Consider the following 14,015-nt stretch of genomic DNA (forward strand, 5'->3'; position numbering starts at 1 on the left):
AAAAGAAAAAAAATGTGTTGTTATTTTTGTGAACAAAAACATTTAACAAAGAAAATGCAGAGTGCATGCATAGAGTATCCTAATTTCTATGGATTTGTTCTATGGAATTTAAATGTGTACAAACCAACTGCATTAATTTTTTCTTTTATATAATAAATGAGAAAACACTGAAACCAGCGTTATACCTCTCTTTATATTATTCTAGAGGTATGTTCCTATACCTCTTGCAGGAAAAAAATGTCTAAACATTTACTCTCACGACACAGATTCAATTAAATGATGATTTCCTGAATACTCTGCTAGGTGCTATGAGTTATTACAAAAGAGTATTATATTTGGAAGAGTGTGTAAATTAAATACACACACCCAAAATAGACTATATTAAAATATATGTGCAAATAGGATCAAATACAATATAAAAAAAGAAACTAGATAAACTAGAAATCCCTAAATGATTAATGTAGGAGTTATCAGAAGTTTCCAAAGGTATCCTGTACCCATAAGCATTCCATGGATGGCATATAACTTATGACTTGATATTTCATGTGCTCAGTGTCAGGTGACCATGCTATGACTTGATTGGCCTTTGACTTTTCCTCATTGCAGTGCACAAGAAGTTCAAAAGAAATGTGTACTATGTTGATCATTATCATTGCATTAACATTACACAGTGATTTACTGCAGCCAAGTTATTTCACAAACATTATCTCATTTAATCCATTTGACCATCCTGGAACATAGACAAGGCATAGATTATTAGACCCAACTACAAATGAGGAAACCAAAGATCATTGTAACTTTTCTCTGCAAAGTACTTTTATCTAAAAATACATGTATCAAATGCTTTTAAGCTGGCATACAAAACAATGCCAGGAATACAGTAAATGTTGACTGAATGTATGATACTTCAGTTATTGGAAAAATATTATATAGGGCTGTCCTATCTTTTAAGGCATTTCAACCAACAATCTGAAACTCCCAAATAGAAGAATTGCAGCTCAATGCAATGACTCCATCAACCTGGCCATATGCCTGAAGCCACCTCTCTGGTCATCAACACATCTCTTCTACTAGGATGGGTTGTGGAGAAACATCCTGTTGTCCTGTCATACAACATGCAGATTAGTAATAGTGGTTAGACTGTAGGCTATAACTCTTGCCTGTCTTCAAAGCCTAGAGCCAGCAGTAACCAGCTATGAGTTTGGAGCAATCACTTGACTTGCCTGTACTTCAATCTGTTTTTGTAGAGCAATTTTCCTTGTGGTTACAGGTCACAGTCTCTTGTTTCTTTGCATGTCCAGTAATTTTGTTATTGGATTCGAGATATTGTAAACTTTCCATTGTGGATGACTTGATCTTGTATTCCTCTGAAGAATGCTGGACTGGTTTTGACAGGCAGTCGTAGATGAGTTTGAGCTGTCAAGATTTGTTTTGAAGCTCCTTTAGGACTGGTCTAGAGTAGGACTTTTTTCTTAGGCTAATATAGCTCCTCTTCTAAGGTATCTGGGGTATCTGCTGAATGTCCCATATATGTAGTGAGTACTCTTCACTCTGACTGAAGGGAACTCCAAATGATTCCTGGCCCTTCGTGAGCTCTAGGAATTATGATGTTTCACAGCTCTCTGGTATTTGTTTTTTTCTTAGAAATTGTTATTGGCCATGCCCGAGGGGTTTCTCTACAGGTACAGGTTGATATGCAAAGACTCACTGGCTCAACCTAAGTGGGTTTCTGGAGCTTTTCTCTGTATAGTTCCCTCCTTTCAGCTGCTTTGCTTCACAAATTCTAGTTACCTTGATCTCTTCAAACACTGATCTACATCTTCAACTCAAGGAGGCTGCTATGCTAGACTCAATTTGAGTTCCCAGCCCCTGTCACTGGCTAGGAATTGCCTCCAGGCAGAAAATCCAGGTAATGGTTAGATTCATCTCACTTGTGTCTCTTATCAGGGATCACAATCCTGTGCTGTGTGTTGTCCAACATCTGAAAACAGTTGTTTTCTATATTTCGTCCAGTTTCCTATTTGTTAATGATAGGAGGGTAAGTCTAGACCATCTACTCTCTCATACCTGGAAGTAGAAGTCTCTTTAATGACATTTTGCACACTACTATAATCATGGATAAATTAGTCTTTAAAAAATTTTATAAGGAGTCTGTTTTCACAAATAGCTTCATACCACTCAACAAACATTTCCAATTACTTCTATAGTAGTTCCAAATTTGTATTCCATCCCTAGATCCTATACTTGGACAATATTGCATTAGGCAAATTCCCCTTTTATGGCACTTAGAAAATAATCTGGGAGACCAAGCCCTTACTTCGCAAGTTAATATGGATACAACAACTATCTAATAAGTGGACAGAGATATGTGGGGAGTTTGCAAAATGTCTTAGAGCTGCTAAAAGCACCACCTGCAGTGTGCAAGAATGGAAATATTAAAGAGTTGATGTAAATTAGTTATGCAAACAATACTGTTGTTTTTCTAAACAGCCTAGAGGGTACTTTATTATGTAAATATAAACATAACATAAAATGGATTAATATAGTAATTTTCTTTCCCTTCATATGTCTCCTCTAATTTTGGCTTTTCAGCCATAAGCCCCGAAAAAAAGGACTTTTTCTTGCACAGTTGTTCAGAAAGAGACAGGTTTTAGTCATCAATATTGCCCTCTGCTTTACAGGTACAAATTTTCTAGCTCAGTTAAGAATTGTAGATTCTCAGGGTCTTACTTGTATTTTTCTATATATCGAGATAAGATATTTTATGGCTAGTAGATGTGGGGTGAAAATATGTAGTTTATTGTTGATTTCGTTTAATTCCATTTGGCTTTTGAGGATGGAGTGTCAGAAGAGTCCAAAATGCCTTTTATAGCTTCCCCACTTCTTTCTTTCTCTTCCTTTTTTTTTACCAAGGTTCAGGAGAATAGAAGGGGATGGAGCTGTTTGATTGATTTCTTTGTGAAAGAGAAGTGACCTTAGTTTCTTTTTTCCCATTTCTTGCCTTTAACAAGACTAGAGACTAATTATCAGATTATCTGATGAATCAAAGAAAGACCTTAGAGACAAACCCATTGCTTTTCCATATGTGAAAATAGAGGCCTAGCCAAAAAATAACACATGGAAGTAGAACTCTGTCTGATATCACCTGACCTAATGATTCACTTCTAGTTTTCAACTAGATATCCCATAGCAGAGGGTTGATTAAATACACTGTGACACTTGCATAGCATGGGACATAGCTATTCTAGGTGTACAGGCAAGAAGACTGAAAGGGCAGAGAAAATATTTGACCAGCTGTTTAACCAGTTTGGAATAATGGAAATTGCAGCTGGAAAGGCTAGTTGGGGCCATATTCTGGAGAAAAAGGAATATCTAAGGTATTTGGACTCTCCTGCGCAGTTTTATTGGCCACCACAGATTTTTTAATATAGGAGGAACTTGATCAAAAGCGTTGCTTGGGGCAAGATTGACTTGAAAGTGGAGGGAGATTGGAGAGGGAAGAGTCCTGAGGTACAAAGACTTCATAAGGCGACTGCTGTTAAGTGATTGTGTAGATAATGCCACTGGCTTCAGCTAGATGTCAGGGGCAAGCGGTTTGAGAGAGACGTAAAGCTTCCCTCATAGAACCCCAGGTCTTTGCGGGGCAAGACGTGGAACTTTCGGTGTAGTGTGTATGAAAGATGGGGGATGGGCACTAGGCACTCATTTAACATATTTACATTATGGCTCTGTCGAGGAAATGCAGGGAAAAACAGAAAACTGGCGAGGACGTTAAAGCAAGCAGGCAAGAGCGATCTGTCACAATCGCAGCCCGTACTACCTCGAGCCCCGGGCTCAGTCCCGCAGCCTGCAGGTCACCTGGTTATACACACACGAGAGAGCCAAGCGGGCGCCCTTCCCCAGGCTCCGCCCCTCCGGCCGCGCGCCTGCGCCCTCGCGTACCATCCGTCTCGCCTCTCTCCTCCCCCGCCCGCGTGGTCGCCACCACCGCAGCCGCCTGAGAGGAGCTGGGGGAGGACGGTGGCCCGCGAGGCTCGTCGCAGACAACGCGGCGGCGATGTCCGCGAGCCAGGCGAGTGCCGCGGCGGCAGCGGCGGGGCCTCGCACGCGGCAGGGCGCCCTGGCCTTCGGCCTCCCTCCGGTTCCCAGGAAGCGAACTGGCGGCCAGCGCGGGAGCAGCAGCAGCAGAGGCGGAGGCTCCGGCGCGTCTCTCGCCTCCCCTTCAGCCTGAGCCGGGGGAGGCCGGGCGGCCCGGGTGGCTGGAGGGGGGTCCGCTGCCCAAGAATGGGAATTCTCTTCACCAGGATATGGAGACTATTCAATCACCAGGAGCACAAAGTTATCATTGTTGGGCTGGATAATGCAGGGAAAACTACCATCCTTTACCAATTTTCTATGAATGAAGTTGTACATACATCACCTACAATAGGAAGTAATGTAGAAGAAATCGTGATTAATAATACACGTTTTCTAATGTGGGATATTGGTGGCCAAGAATCTCTTCGTTCTTCTTGGAACACTTACTATACTAACACAGAGTTTGTAATAGTTGTTGTGGACAGTACAGACAGAGAAAGGATTTCTGTAACTAGAGAAGAACTCTATAAAATGTTAGCCCATGAGGACCTACGGAAAGCTGGATTGCTGATTTTTGCTAATAAACAAGATGTTAAAGAATGCATGACTGTAGCAGAAATCTCCCAGTTTTTGAAACTAACGTCTCTTAAAGATCACCAGTGGCATATCCAGGCATGCTGTGCTCTTACTGGCGAGGGATTATGCCAAGGACTTGAATGGATGATGTCACGACTTAAGATTAGATGATCTCTACTGACCTCTTCTCACAGACTTTGTATAAACGAAGTGCTGGACTTTACCTGAAAGCTGCAAAAATTAATGGTTTAGATATATTTATAATAAACTGATTTAAACTTTTTTCTATAAGAAGAAAAATTAAGACCACTTGTTTGAAAACAAAGATGAAGTCTCACTTTCCAATCTGCTTTCTCATTGTTCCTTCCAAAGCAAGGTCTTTAAAGCTGTGATTGCTATTTTTTTCATAATGAATCCTCTCAGGACACTGTATAGCCTGTGGTAAGTACAAAGGGAGAGGAAGACATTTTTCACTTTAAGAGCTTTATTGTCAGTATAACCCTCCCTAGTTGAATGTTATTCTCTTCGTGTTCCATTAAGTCAAAATACAAATCAGCACAGATACTCAGTTTCCAATTAATGTTAATTACGAAAAGTATTTTGCATAAGGTTGTGTATGTATTGTGTATATACCTCAAATTCAAGTTTATGGCTTTGATTATGTTCTAAGGAAAAGCAAATAACACAAAAAATAATAATATCCTTTGTTAATAATCATAATGAGATGAGTACTGGCATTGGTGTTAAGTGCCATTTTGTGCTTTGCCCCTTGTTTTCTGTATTGTACTGACCAATCCCCAAAATCATTGAGCTGCTCTTAAAAAAAAAGAAAGAAAAAAAGAAGAAAGCTCAACAGTGTGTACCTATTTTTTGTTGATCAAATTACATACATGAAAACATGTAATCCAACGGAGTGGAGTCTCTGCAGATTTTTGGCTTAGTATTATGAATGGACAGAATTTCACGTTGAGCAATTACCAGATTGTTTCCTTTATTGGATCTGTGCCATCTAATTTCTAAATTCTCTAAATGAGAAAATTGTTAATCCATTAATCAATCATTAATTGTGATTAAAATTATCAGGTGATTTTTTTTCCAACATTAATGGGAAGCTGTTGTGTAAAATATGTCTACCCAGAGAAGTATCACCCTATAAATATTAATCAAATAATTTACCTAGAGTCTTCTTAGGTATTGAATTATATGTCAATCATTTAAAGGGAGTTTGAGATGAAAAGCTTATTTTTTAAACAACAAAGGTTATTTCTTAATTTGAAAATTTCTCATTTTAAGAATTGGGATAGTTTGAGATTTTTTGTTTCTATATGTTTTCTTTTATCTTCCTAACACCACATGAATGCATTAACGATTATAAGATACAAACTTTTTTTAGTGCTTTTAAGAATTTGATTTAAAAGTTGATCAACATGATATATTATTTTTACAAAGAAGTAACTTGGCCCCAAATATCTTATGTTTGCTTAGGATATTTTTTTTCACTGAAAATGGAAAGATATGAAGGTAGAAGGTATTTCTGTTGTAATTGTAAGCAAACTTATCCTAAATGTGTTCAAACATATTTTTGGGTACTCTCTTTGTATATGTTTCATGCCCTGAAAATCTGAAGGCTGATCCAAACTGGCATATTTTAGAATATTGAAGAAAAAAAATAACTACTTTTAATACCAGCCTTTTAGATTTCACGCAGATTTTGATGAGGAATAATAGTATATACCGCAAGCATTGACAAAACTTTGAAAGTTTCTTTCTGTAAAATATACTCAATATCTAAATCCAAGTCAGGCATGGGAGATCAGTGTTTTTAACAGTGGATGTTTTGTGTTTTATATTTATATTACAATGTTCATAATGCAAGTATAACATTTTAATATTTGTCAACTTGCTTTTACAAAAGTAAATTCTAAATTACTAAGTTTTATTTGTTCATATGTTCTCATACCTTTTCAAATCACTATTAGGAATTACTTGTTTTATATTAAAAACTCCCTTAAAAACCCAAATCTATTTTGCAGATGTTGCATTTTCATCTGAGATAAATATTCTGTGAAGTAGTCCAGCAAATTCACATCTTTTACCCTTTTTATCTTTTCGTTTGAATAGTCATGGCTTAGTCCTGTGGGTTGCTGCCGCATCAGTTCAGTGCTGTACCAGCACTTGCCCTTCTCGTCAGGGTGTTGGCTAAAATTTATCCTTAGCTGGATGTTTAAAGCATGCACTACATTGTTACAGTTGGTTTAGTGTGGTAGGTGACTGACATGGCATCATGAGAATGCATGAAATCTTATACCACATTTACAAAACATGATTTTTTGTTACATTCTACCTTCTAGGCTAAACATTAGAAATAAGGTTGTACCTATACGCTTGTACATAAAACCAAAATTACAATGACAAAAAAATTTTAATTCATGTATGAATATACATCAAGATAATTTTAACAGTATTATTTCCAAATATGATGGAGAGTCTCATGAGTAGTCATACTGGCAATTTATATGCAGTTTAAATAGAAGTAAGCAAAGGGCAGTGCTTTTGGTTTTTAATATGCTACTTTTGGGTGTAAACAACCATCTTGTTTAGAGTCATTGTGCTCACCTTTGAAAAGAACAAAGCTTCATACCTCTGTACATGTGGCTGGATTTGAATATCCTTGTTTGATATTAATTTTGAAAGTCATATAATTATTCTTGATATCTTGGTAAAAGTAACCATATGCTATAAGCATTTAAATATGTTTAATTTTGTGATAATAGCATTTATAAAGTATATCTTACACATTATATTGAGGAGTCTAGTTAGAAAGTTTTCAGTTCTATCTTCTTTGGCTCTTATAATGGGCAAAGAATACAGTGAAGGCAGGTGGTTTGGGGGGCAGGGGAAAGTGGGTATGGGATATGACATTTTGCCTTAAGAATAAAAAAAAGTGCTTTAGCACTGCTGGCTGGCACTTTTAATGCAGATAAAGTGATTTTAGAAGTGTGGCGTGAAATAGAAGAGTTTGTTTTCTGGCCTTTAAGAAGTGCCTAGTAGGTAGTTACAGAAAAGTATAGGGAGCTTGAGGAAAGGCAGGAAGTCCCTGAGATATTCTTTTCTTTTTTGTCTCAGTGTATAGAATTAAGATGCCTAGAAATGGGATTCTGTTGTCCTCTCTCTTGTAGGCACTTTACATTTCTTGCTGTGACCACAGCAACCACATACAGTACAGACAACCTCAAAATCTGTTTATATTAGTGTAAATAGAAAAACTGTAAACAACTAGATTTCTAGTTTTCTCTGCAGGCATTTTTGGGAATGTATCTGTAGTGTGTTCTACTTTGTATCTAGAGGATAACAGCACATCCCAGATTTTTCTGTGGACTTTGGGGTCATCTTCTCTGTTACCCAGTTGTATCCTGTCATCAGTCCCTCTTTCAAAGCTGGGTAGAGACAAGGTTTCTTTGCATGACTTATCTTTGACCCCTCCCAACTGTCCAAATATCTAGAACTTCTTGCTGCAGATCAGCTTTCCCATAGCTCAGCCATCCCTTGCTCCCCTGTATCTTCATTCACCATCAGTGAAGGTATGTTACTCAATCCTGGAGGTATTCTAAACTTTGCCTTAAAGCCATCATTCCCCAAACCACCAGTTTCTAAGTAGGTTCTCTAGTTCTTTGCTATCTCCCCACCACTGGCTTGATTTATCAATTTGTACTTTGCTCATTAGAGAGTATTGTCAGGGTTGTTGAGTACATCAGAAGACTGGCTTGCTGTATATACAGCATATAAATGCCAGTAGTAAAATCCTACTATATTTAACATATTAATGTTTCTTAGTTTTAGCTTCATATGCTGAAAAGTAGATTCAGTAGATTCAGAAAGATAACAGAACTACCTAGACTTTGCCAGCTCCTTAAGCTGCTAGTTAGGCATGGAAGGGATGAAGTTACGTGTATTTTATCTTCCCATTACCAACAATGGATTGCGTTTTGGAGGATACCTGTGCAAACAACTTGAGTTAGAAGAAGATGCCAAACCAAATTTATATGTAGTGTTTACCCCAAAGACATCCTTAAAACCATTGCCCACATTCTATTTTTTTCCTCATAGTTACGTAAAGAACACAAATAAACATTAGATGTCTAAAGGAATTAGTAATGAGAAGCCTGTCTTTGCAAAATAAACCTGTTGAAATAGGCTTTAAAAGACATCAAAGTCAGCCATCATGTGTTGAATCTGTATAGATGTAGATACAATATAGAAAGTACTGATTTAAAGTTCACCCTATACAAAAATAGAACTTCTATCTCATGCTCCCTCAAAGAATGTGTGATAGTTTCAAGACCATATTGGTGAAATAAAGGAAAAAAAAATTTTAGACTTTGGATGCTAAAAAAAAATTACTGTTTCTATTAAACCCTAAAGTGGTGTGTGGAATTGTGAAGAAATTGTAACAGGATACAGTTGGGTTAATTATGCAATTTTTTAAATCAATTGTCTAGTCGTTATGTATTGTTCTTAAAACTAAACTCTGTGGTCTTGCCTGCTAGATACGTTGTTCTTTGAAAGAAGATTCCCATAGTCTATACCCAAGAAGTGCCTAAAATTAATTTGTGTGGGATTTTAAGTCCATCTAATAAAGTATATGTGTTTTCTATGGTATTATATGTGCTTGGTGTACTGGTGACAAAGCCCTGAGAATTTCTAAGTCACAGTTTGTGCTTTATTTGAGTAAAAAAAAAAACAAACAACAAAAACAGAAGAAACCTAGATAACAAACCATAGTTTAGGAAACATGAGCAAAACCATTTTTTCTCTTTTCCTAATAAAAATATTCTGTTGCCCTTTTGCTAAGATAGAGGCTAGAAAACTGAACCCTGTTTCTGTTTTTTAAAAAATAGTTTTCACACACAGAAAATTATATTGTGTGTTTTAAAACCTTAGTGAAACTTTATCGCTTATTTAAGAGTAGCCTCTTAACTCTTCTCATACTTAGTGGTTAGTAATTTTGATCATATTGTTTAGATCTTGATCCATTTTGTGTGTGTGCATGCCCAAATCCTTCCTCTTTGTTTAGATTCTACTTACAAACTAAAATATTTGATAGACTCCTATTATGTTTCTCATATTTCCCTTCTTCCCTCCCTCCCTCCCTTCCTTTTTTTCTGACCATAGAGTGTGACTCTAAATTCTGGGGGCAGAGACTTGACTGTATTTTCAGTGATTTACAATTACATTGTGTTTATATTTTAGATCATCTTGCATGCAAAGTGAAATGTGTACATGATTTTAAATAATTGTATACTATTCTCTTCTCCAAAACCTCTTACATTGGTGATATACAGAATTCCTCTAATTATTTTTGCTTGAACTAGTCATTTAGATTGGATAGCCTTTTCTTAGATTATGTCCCTCTATGGTTTTTTTGAGAGGAGGTGATACCTGCAGAGCACTTTTAAAAATCTTTTCTGGGTTAATTAAGTTCAAGATAACACATTGAGGAGGAAGCTCTAATTATGTCTAAGCAGGGCTCTTTTGGTTGCTAGAGATGAGAAAAATGTATACTAATTTTAATTTGTGCTTAAAATACATCTTACTAACAGTATTGATTTTAAATATAACATATTCTTGAAGATAGTCTTCCTTCTTTATTGTATTTTCCTAGAGAAGCCTACATGAAAATGTGTTCCAAGTAGTCTATTTGTATAACTGCCCCTCGCAAATTGAGCTGTATGTATATTGACGTAGTTGAAGCCACATTTAATACAAGAAGGAATTAGGAAAAACCTCTGAAAGTTTTTAGGTTTGTTGTATCGGAATTTCTAATATGATAAAAGGTTTTGAGTCAAGCTTTGTATGCACAAAGAGGCAGAAGAATCTGTCTTCTCTCTTTATCGTTTTTTGAACTTGTGTTTCTCTGTATCATAAGAAAATTTTACCCTCAAGGAATATTCCAAAAAGTAAGGATCTTAGAGCACTTGGGTGCTTTTATAGTTCATCGCTGCTGATGTGTTAGACACCTAGGGAAATAATGTTTCAGGTCTTTCTTGACAAGACAACTTCATGGATGGCTGGAGAATATTTCTGTTTTTGCAGAGGTTGGGAGGGAATGGGCAGATTGGAATAGGGACCTCTCCATTGGTAAAGCAGTCTTATCAGCTGCTTTGCAGATGTGTTACTTCATTATACTTGTAACAGTGTTTTTATGTCCATAACTCACTAAACTGTCAAGCTCCAGAAATGTAAGATATTGGTCAGGTGACCAGTGGTAGGGCCTTGTTTATTAAGAAATAAAGGAATTATGTCAAGATATGTTTGGGGGGAAATGAAAAATAAGTAAGGTTTTACTGGTGAATTTCCATGTTTAATATGTATATTAACTTTTTTTTTTAAGTTGCATGTTAACCTGGGATAAAGTGTTGTCTCTGCTTTATGCTTTGAGTAAAAAAAAAAAAAAAATGGGTTAAACTGTTACTATTATGTACTATTACATATACCTTTTCTTTTAGAAGGGGTTAATTATAATTATTATTCACACGTCTGTGTTGTCAGTGTTTTTATTCTGATTTATTCCCTGAATGTGTTTAGACTTAGTGATAGTAGCTTTATTTACTGGCCAGGGCTGGGATCTGCCAGGGCAGTTGAAAAGATATGATAGCTGCATTATGCAAATGACAAAAAGATTGTCCTGACCTTCTCTAGGAAACTTTTTATGGAACTTAGATAATAAATGGAAAGCTTTCTATCTTTTTCTTCTGGATATTTGAATTGGACATGAACCAGATAAATAGTGACCAATTTATGTAATTAATTTGTCTTAAAATGTGAGAAAAGTCCGGTCATTTAAAATGAGTATTATTAAAGTGAACATTCATGAGAATGGTTGATAGTAAACAAGAAAAATGAAGGAAAAAAGTTGGGGAAGAGGCATCACCTCCATGCATATGCTTATTTGAATAATGTGTGTCTCCCCTCCATTGGAAGGTAAGCTCCAGGACAGCCAGTGACTGTTGTGTTTACCAATTTATATCTCTCGGTGCTGAGCACGGTGCTGAGTGTGTAATAGGTGTTTCATTTATATGTGTTGATGAATGAATGAGAACTAATAATATTTCTGTGGATTTTTCCCCATCGATAGGTTTTTCTTACGTAGTTATAGCATGCTGACATTTAATTTTCTTATTTAATTCTGCCTTAGTTCAAAAAGGATTCAAGGTGACTATGTTTTTCTCATTAGTTCTTGTGGTAGAAATCAGATTTATTTCCTTAAAAATGGCCTAAAAACATCATGCAGTGCAATAAGTGGTGTATACAAATTTTATTTATTTGAAATTTGTGTGGATCTGCATCTAGGAATGTCAGGAACATAACAGAGTTTATTGTAAGCATCTGCAGACATTGAAATGGTAAATGGTACAAAGCTCTTTTGGAAAAGAATCTGAATCATCATCTTGATCTTTATGCCCTTTTTTTCATTTTCACATCTGGAATATCCCTCTTTTGCTACTAAATCACCTTTGTCCCATGAAAAGAATGAGATTTTCACAACATAAAATAGCCTCTGACATTCCTTTTGTGTCCCTTATGACTGGTACCAACCTTTTGTAATTCTTTGACCTGCCTAAGTGACTAGTTATTCACATCACTACATGCCTTGCATTTTAGCAAATCATTCTGTATCAGCATGGATGAGATCTTTTTGAAGCAGTCTCAATGTTTGGATGCTTCTTGGTTTTGGATTCCCAAATAATACTCTGCTGTATTTTCATTATTTTCTTGTACAAGGAACATTGTGAAGGACATATTCTACTGAAAGCTTTTTTTTCATAGGAGTATTTTTTTCATAGTTAGCAATATTTCTTTTGGCCAGAATTTCAGAAGTGCAACTACTGGATTAAAAGGTACGATGGGGTTTGAGAGAGTACCTATTCATATTTAATTAATATTGTGGGTTTTTTAAAACCCTTTCCACTTTAATAAGAGGATAAGTATGTTGTCTTATTTGCACTTGTTTATTGATACTATTTTTCTATATATTTTAGTTTCTTCTTTCGCTTTGTTCATTTATTATTAGGATCTTAGTGTTTTTCTTTTTTCTTTTTTTAATATTTTATTTATTTATTTGACAGAGAGAGAGCAGGAACACAAGCAGGGGGAGTGGGAGAAGGAGAAGAAGGCTTCCTGCTGAGCAGGGAGCCCGATGCGGGGCTCGATCCCAGGACCCTGGGGTCATGACCTGAGCTGAAGGCAGATGCTTAACGACTATGGGAGCCACCCAGGCGTCCCATTAGAATCTTACTGTTTTTCATATAAATCAGTTAAATCCTTTAAATTGAAAATACATTAGCGCTTAATCATGATTTTACAGACTTCCTGGTTTGCCCCCTTTAATTTTTATAACTCTTTTTAGCATGTAAGTGTTTATTAATGTAAAAAAATTGGGCGCCTGGGTGGCTCAGTCGGTTAAGCGACTGCCTTCGGCTCAGGTCATGATCCCAGGGTCCTGGGATCAAGTCCCACATCGGGCTCCCTGCTCTGCGGGGAGCCTGCTTCTCCCTCTCCCCCTTCCCCTGCTTGTGTTCCCTCTCTCGCTGTGTCTCTCTCTGTCAAATAAATAAATAAAATCTTAAAAAAAAAAAATTACATAAATACATATTTCTTTGAAAACCCCCAAAAAGATATAATAAACAAAAAGAAAATTAAAATCATCCACTGTCCCACCATTCTAAGAAAACCAGTATTGATACTTTGGGATGGGTATGTACGTATATATTTGAGTGTATGTTTTCAATATAGAATTCTAAATGCCCTGTAGTTTTCCCACACTATATTATAGACATTTTTCACATATAAAAAATTATTTTAATGATGTATTTGCTGTTTGGGTTGTCCCAATTTATTTAAAAGTCTTCTGTTGATGTACATTAACCTGTTACTTACTTCTCGCCATTAAAAACAATACTGCAATTAATACTTGAATTTAGTTTTCATTCAATCTACAAATTGAATTTTTGTGTCAAAGTGTATGGACTTTTAAAAGCCAATTGTCTTCCCCAAAGTTTCCCCACATCCTGGTCATTTCTTCGCTCAAACACATGGCCATCTTTATAATTAAAACACTTTACACTACGTTAATCTGCTCTCACTATTCACAGGCCACCACCACTCTACCTAGGCATTTCCAGGTTGTGCATGTATATTCACCAGTTTTCCCCAATCAGCAAAATGCAGGTTTCTCTGATCATTAGCTTTTAACCTGTTGTGCAGAGCTTACTTGTTAACCTCCTTGTAATGTGTCCAACATGTGCTAATCATTGATTCCTTTTTGAAAGAATAGAAGGGAAAAACCTATGAAAATATATACT

At 36.4% G+C, this 14,015-nt stretch overlaps 1 protein-coding gene across 1 annotated transcript; it reads left to right on the plus strand.

Moving 5' to 3' along the window:
* Window positions 1-3,968: 3,968 nt before the first annotated feature.
* On the plus strand, window positions 3,969-11,187 carry ARL5A (ARF like GTPase 5A). The gene has a single exon (XM_081814449.1). It carries the CDS (start codon window positions 4,285-4,287, stop codon window positions 4,822-4,824), a length of 540 nt encoding a protein of 179 aa, XP_081670575.1. The 5' UTR covers window positions 3,969-4,284; the 3' UTR covers window positions 4,825-11,187.
* The last annotated feature ends 2,828 nt before the right edge of the window (window positions 11,188-14,015 follow it).

The sequence above is a fragment of the Leptonychotes weddellii genome, chromosome 3 (genome assembly GCF_054177405.1).
Source record: "Leptonychotes weddellii isolate Sample4059 chromosome 3, ASM5417740v2, whole genome shotgun sequence".
Classification (NCBI taxonomy): domain Eukaryota; kingdom Metazoa; phylum Chordata; class Mammalia; order Carnivora; family Phocidae; genus Leptonychotes; species Leptonychotes weddellii.